At 42.5% G+C, this 6,144-nt stretch overlaps 1 protein-coding gene across 2 annotated transcripts in view; it reads right to left on the bottom strand.

Moving 5' to 3' along the window:
- Window positions 1-397: 397 nt before the first annotated feature.
- PIGN (phosphatidylinositol glycan anchor biosynthesis class N) overlaps window positions 398-6,144 on the bottom strand; it is a 97,410-nt gene continuing 91,663 nt past the window's right edge. For both annotated transcript variants that reach the window (XM_066326109.1, XM_066326119.1), the window contains exon 29: window positions 398-738. In XM_066326109.1, the coding sequence (XP_066182206.1) occupies window positions 615-738 (124 nt within the window). In that variant the 3' untranslated portion in view covers window positions 398-614. The remainder of the gene's footprint in view (window positions 739-6,144) is intronic.

The raw sequence follows: 6,144 nt of genomic DNA, 5'->3' as shown, positions 1-6,144 counted from the left end.
CCTAACCTGCCTCAGCATATTCTCACAGGCACTCTGACACGGCTTGCAAAAAGCACAGCCCGTTTCAGAGATACTCCAAGGCGTGTGCCACATCAGTTACACACAAAGCAGCGACCTGCCCAGACTGATTTCATTCATGCCTTGGTCTGGGAGGTGCTTATGCGAGACACAAAACGAAGCTGGAGCTCTGCAGACTCCTAATGTGTGAACAAAGAGCTGGCAGCCAAGTTATAACAAAAAAAACCCCAACCAAACTAACAAAAACACACACCAAAAAAACCCCTAAAAACCAAAACAACAACAACAACAAAAAAACCACCTCCCCAAAAATCCAACCCAAAAGACAGTTGCATTTTAAAAAGAATTTTGTTGCTGTTTTCATTTTCAGGAACACATGTACGCTTGAAGAATAAACAGAAGCTTTTTTTATTCCCATATTCCCATAGGTATCTAAATGGCAACCCTCAAGTGCAAATTTCAGTCATGTGACAGCATTTAATCTGTACCAGCAGAGCACTCTGATCACTGGATGAGATTTTGGCACTCTAGTCTCTTAACACTTATTTACATTCCAGAGTTGGAGGCTGGTTCAGAGGAAGCCTGAAGGTGCTCTATCATGTGGAATGGTGCTTAGTCCTTCTGAGAAGTCCAAGTCTTTGTGTAGTTAACAGCTGGGCCAGTCCATTCATCACCATCATAAATATGGTCAGTGACATCACCAGCACATAGTGGCTGATGCTGCAAGGAACAGACAAATAAAACAATTGAGAGAAAAAATACAAATTTACAGAATAAAGAAAAAGCCACCCATGTCATAAACAACCTTCCGATTTTTTTTTCATTTTAAATAGGTCTAATTGTTCCCCTAGGATGCAATTTTATATACACTGCTCTTAGAGGACAAGTGCTATAAGCAGCACTATCATGTAAAAACCCAAATCTCTGACAAAATAAAATGGTGGGGACAACGGAAAACACAACTGAGCATACACCAAGTGAGTAAGAGGTACCAGGTGTACTTTTCATTCAAATGGATAACAGTTCAGTGTATGTGAGTGAAACAATTGCAAACTTTCATTTGCTGTCAACTGTAACACAATCTAGAGAGAACTTGCCATCAGGCAGACATTCATTGGTAGTAAGACAACTCAGATATTTATGTCAGATGAAGCACAACTTTCTACAGAAAACACTATTCTAGTGACAAATAGCTTTAAGAAAAAAAAATATTACTTTTTCACTGAACATTGCTAAAATCTGTAGAATTCTTTGCTGGGATAGCACATGCAAAGAGATTAAAGTGATGAATTGAAGAGTGGCTAATAAACACAATATGAAAATGCAGCTTCTGAGTTAGGATGCCCTGAAGCCACTAATGATTAAAAGGCTAACAAGCAGCAAGCTTGTTCTCCACTTGCTCAAATTCTGTTGCCTGAGGTTCACTGGTGTTACAGATGGGCTGTCTAGGGTCAGACTAAGATTCCATCCAGGACATTCAGCATTCTGTATTCAATGAGTTCATTTGGAATTAAATCTGGCTAAGGATGTCAAGAATAACAAGAAGGGCTTCTTCAAAGACACCATAACACAAGGAAAACTATGGAAAATGTGGGCCTGCTACGGAATGGAGCAGGGATCCTTACTACATAGGCTGCAGAAAAGGCTGAGATACTGAACACATTCTTTTTTTCAGCCTCCACTGCCAAGGCCAGCTCTCAAGAATCCCTGACCCAGGAGATCAGGGAGAAAATCTGGAGGAAGGCAGACTTTCCTTTCCTGTAGGAGAATTGCATTACAGACCATTCAGTCAAACCTGACATCCACATGTGCAGAGGCCTTCTCAGCAAGGTCACTGATGGCACAAAGCTGAGAGGAGTGGCTGATATAGCCCAGAGAGCTGTGCAGCCCCTCAGAGAGACCTCAACAGGTTGGAGAGATGGGCAGGGAAGAACTGCCTGAGATTCAACAAAGGCAAATGCAGGGTCCTGCACCCGGGGAAGAACAACCCCAAGCACCAGGGCAGGCTGGGGGCTGACCTGCTGTAGAGCAGCTCTGCAGAGAAGGACACGGGGATCCTGGTGGACAACAAGCTGTCCATGAGCCAGCAGTGTGTCCTTGTGGCAAAGAAGGCCAAAGGTATCCTGGTGTGCTTTCGGAAGAGCATTGTTGCCAGCAGGTCGAGGAGGTGATCCTGCCCCTCTGCTCAGCCCTGGTGAGGTCACATTTGGGATGCTGTGTCCAGTTTTGGGCTCCTCACTGCAGGAGAGACACAGACCTCCTGGACATGGTCCAGCAGAGGGCTAAGAAGATGATCAGGGGACTGGGAGACTGAAGCATCTCTTACAGGGGAAGGCTGAGAGAGCTGAGCCTGTTCAGTCTTGAGAAGAAGCAAGTGAGAAGGGATCTTTTCAGCACCTATAAATATCTCAAGGGAGGGTGTCAAGAGGATGGATGCAGGCTCTTCTTGGTGATGCCAAGCAACAGGACAAGAGGCAATGGGCACAAACTGGAGCAGAGGAAGTTCGATCTCAACATGAGGAAAAACTGGGCAGACCAGAACAGTCTGCCCAGAGAGCCTGTGGAGTCTCCTTCCTTGGAGAAAAGCCGTCTGGGCACACTACCGAATAAAGTGTTCTGGGGGACCCTGCTTGACCAGGGAGGTTGGACTAGGTGACCTCCAATGGTCCCTTCCCATCTCAATCATTGTATGATTACGTAAGATCTGAATTGGGTACTGTTAATGTAAACCACTAGTCATTCAGAAACCAGAAATCTTCCAAAACCAGTGACATTTCAGGTTAGAGCTGCAGATGAAACATTGCTGCACCCATGGCCATTATGCATCCACTGCAGCTTTGGTTTTTCCTGGGACTACTGAAGAAACTAGCAGTCTGACAGGAGAGGTACCCATACCTCCTGATGCAGCCATACCTATTATTCCAAAGTAGATGGCTCTTTAGGACAGAGTAACTTTAGACTTGATGAAGTCTGAGTTCAGTCACAAAAAAGGATTGCAAGGAACGCTTGCTGGCTTAACGACTTGGAATTTCTGCCAGAGGACTCGTTCAGTTTGAGAGCTGAACCACAGAAAAGCAGTAAAGCTCATAATGCCGATGCTATCAATCCTCACAACCCTGAGACTGGGACAACTCTGGCACTTGCCTAGCACAATTTAGCCCCGTGAAGTAGAGAAGCACCAGCTCTAAACAAAGCTGGGCTGCTAACCAGTGTGAGAGAATAGAAGTAATCCAAAAAGTTTCTCCACAGCCAGGATGCCAGCAACCAAACATGAAGCACCAAACATGAAGAATATAAAAACAGACTTGATGCATGCTGTAAGATTTTTATTTCAGTCGAGTCTGACTAAAACATCTCACAAATACCTTGCTGAAAATACATATTTTTAAGAAATCAATTAGAAAAATCCACCATCATAAAAGGGCTCAGACCTCACTGAGCAGCAAAGCAGCACATCTACAAGAGCCAAACCCCTGTTCTGTTTTGTGGGGAAGGTGTAAGACAACTCAAGGAGAGCATGAAGTCAGGCATAAAGCCTACTGTCACCTGGGCACTGCACTTTGGACTTCATAGTTCACTGCACATTTACAACAACGAAGATGAACTCACTCAAGAGCTGCCCTTGTAAGACCACCTGGGTGTGTTACAACTTTGGTTTCAGTTCTGCATGGGAAAGGACACACTGACAGATGAAACTCAAACTCTTGCTGCAGTTATCTTCATGGCGTAATGTGCCCTTGGGGACTGACTGTACATTCACCACAGGTAGATAAGATTCAGCACAGGTAGTGCTTTTGTTGGCACTTAAAGGGAACAGTCACTCTGGTAAAAAGCTGGACACTTGGTGTCTCCTAACTTCCCAGTAACACCTCAGCTTTACTTCTCACTGGCACCAGAATTCTAGTTTTTCATGTAAGCATCATACACCACTTTCCTTGTAACTTTTAAAAAAAGCTTGAAGGAGAAATCTGAAAATCACAAGTCAAATGAACACCCTGCCTTTATTCCCATAGATACCCCAAGACCATTACATCCCATGCACGGACCTCAGACAGGGATCTGAGTTCCTGTGCACCCCCCAAATGGAGCTCTTTCAGATGTGATCAGTGATTTGGTGGGGCATAGGGAAGGGCTTTCTCAAAGCAAAAAGGTTTCTTCAAACTCTGCTTAACCACCTCTCAGTTGAGGGGCTGGATCCTCTATACTTTTGTAAAGAAGAGAATGTTGCACACACTTCTCCCTTGCTATACTACAAAAGTCTGCATAGTTATGCTCCTTTAATAAAATATCAGATACTCAAATGTATATTTATAATGTCATAGAGCACAATAAAAACAATTTCAATCTACTTGTCACGTAATTACAAAGTCAGCATCTCTGGGGCTCTAAGCAACTGGTACTGCACTGCCTACAGGCAGCCCTGCCTGGTAAATTACTTATTAAGCTGGGGTAATGCCATATTTAAACAAAGAAAAAAGACTCTTACAGGTATATGCCACAACAGCAGTGTCAAATCTTGATCCCTATACAATTCAGAACCTGCACCCTTGACTGGATCTGTAGTTACAGTGAAGGAGGTAGCTTGTTTTGAGAATTTTCTGCATCAGAAGTCAAACCTGAGCTAATGGGAAGGAGGAGTGAGATTCTGGGCAAATTACATGCATGTGGAGGAAGAAGAGCCATTAAACAGTTACAAGAGAATAGCATAATGGGCACAGTGGGGCAATGCTTATAAAGGAGGAGATGGCAGAGGTAGCAGGTGTGGGGCATCATGGATGATCTACGGTAAGGCAGCGCTGGTCACTGGAAAGGTGAGTGCCCCACCTATGGACCAATGTCAACACGCAAAGCTGGTGGTAGGAAATTTTTTTATCAGGGAGCAAGACACTTGTTTCAGTGGCAAGGAACCACAAGGAGAATATATGAGGTACTACCACCTCCTGGCTTTGTGACAGTGTATACTGGTGAGAAAAAAAGAAGACAAGAAGAATCAAATATATTAAAAAAAGGAGGGGAGTAAGCGGTAGGAATCAATCTTGCTCCAAAACTTGGCTTTCTGCCAAGACATGCTAATTCCTAAAATGACAGACCTGATTAGAAGCTGGAAAGACAAGAAGATGGAATAAGTCACCATAGCAATTAAAAAAACTAGAAACAAAATAAGTAAAACAAAAACAACTTGTGCAAGGACTTGGATGAGCACTCTCCAGAAGAGTCTGGAGACATTATTTCTACATGACATGCTCTTTGAACTGTTCCCAAGTACACACTGAGACCCTAGATTGAGATTCTGAATTTTATGTTTCTTGCTTTTCCAGCCAGGATGCCACACCCTCTCTCCTCAGTTTCACCAAAAGCAAATCACAAAACTTTTGTTTTAACAGTTTGACCTAGAAGCCCCAGCACCCCAACCCTGAAATCGTTTCTGTTATTCCCAAAACCTAAAAAAACCAGTTTTATGCTTTATTTATGTCCCCTGACCTTTGAAACTGCAGAAGAACAGTTAAGATCATATCTTTATCTTCCAGCAGCTATAAAAAGAAGGAATGGTACAGTATGTGTCTGTATAAAGCTATATAATAGCCATATAAAGAACCTTTAAGGTTTATCTTTATTATCAGCCTATAAAACTATTTACAAAGTGCATATACTGTAAAGATATAGTAGGCTTTAAGGCTATTTTGCTCTCTTTCTGGAAATCTACAGTTAGAGATAGATAAACACACCTTTTAAGCTGCAGAGAAATTACTTTAGTGGCAAAGAAGCTAAAAACCTAGCTATTCCATTTGGTTGTTATTCAAAAATAAAAGGATATGTCAGAACAAACTTCTCATGATCATGCATTACACAGTGATACATCAAAAACACAAGGAAAATGACATTATTATTTTAAAGAAATGTAATGGGGTGTTCTTCTGGGGCACATGATGCAATTCAGGTTACCTCAAGGTATATAGGTAGAGGGTGAGGTTAGCAGACCTTAAAAGTTTGTGTAAGCTGCTGCTTGGAGTTCTGCATTTACTCCAAGATCATTATCCCATTATTATATCAAAACAATGAAAAGCACTCTCTGAAATACAAGTTTACATTGATTTTGGTATGACCATTAAGAAAAAGGGCTTTAAA

The sequence above is a fragment of the Sylvia atricapilla genome, chromosome 1 (genome assembly GCF_009819655.1).
Source record: "Sylvia atricapilla isolate bSylAtr1 chromosome 1, bSylAtr1.pri, whole genome shotgun sequence".
Lineage (NCBI taxonomy): Eukaryota > Metazoa > Chordata > Aves > Passeriformes > Sylviidae > Sylvia > Sylvia atricapilla.
The sequence above is the reverse complement of the archived record's forward strand: the minus strand, read 5'-3'. Positions and strand labels throughout refer to the sequence as shown.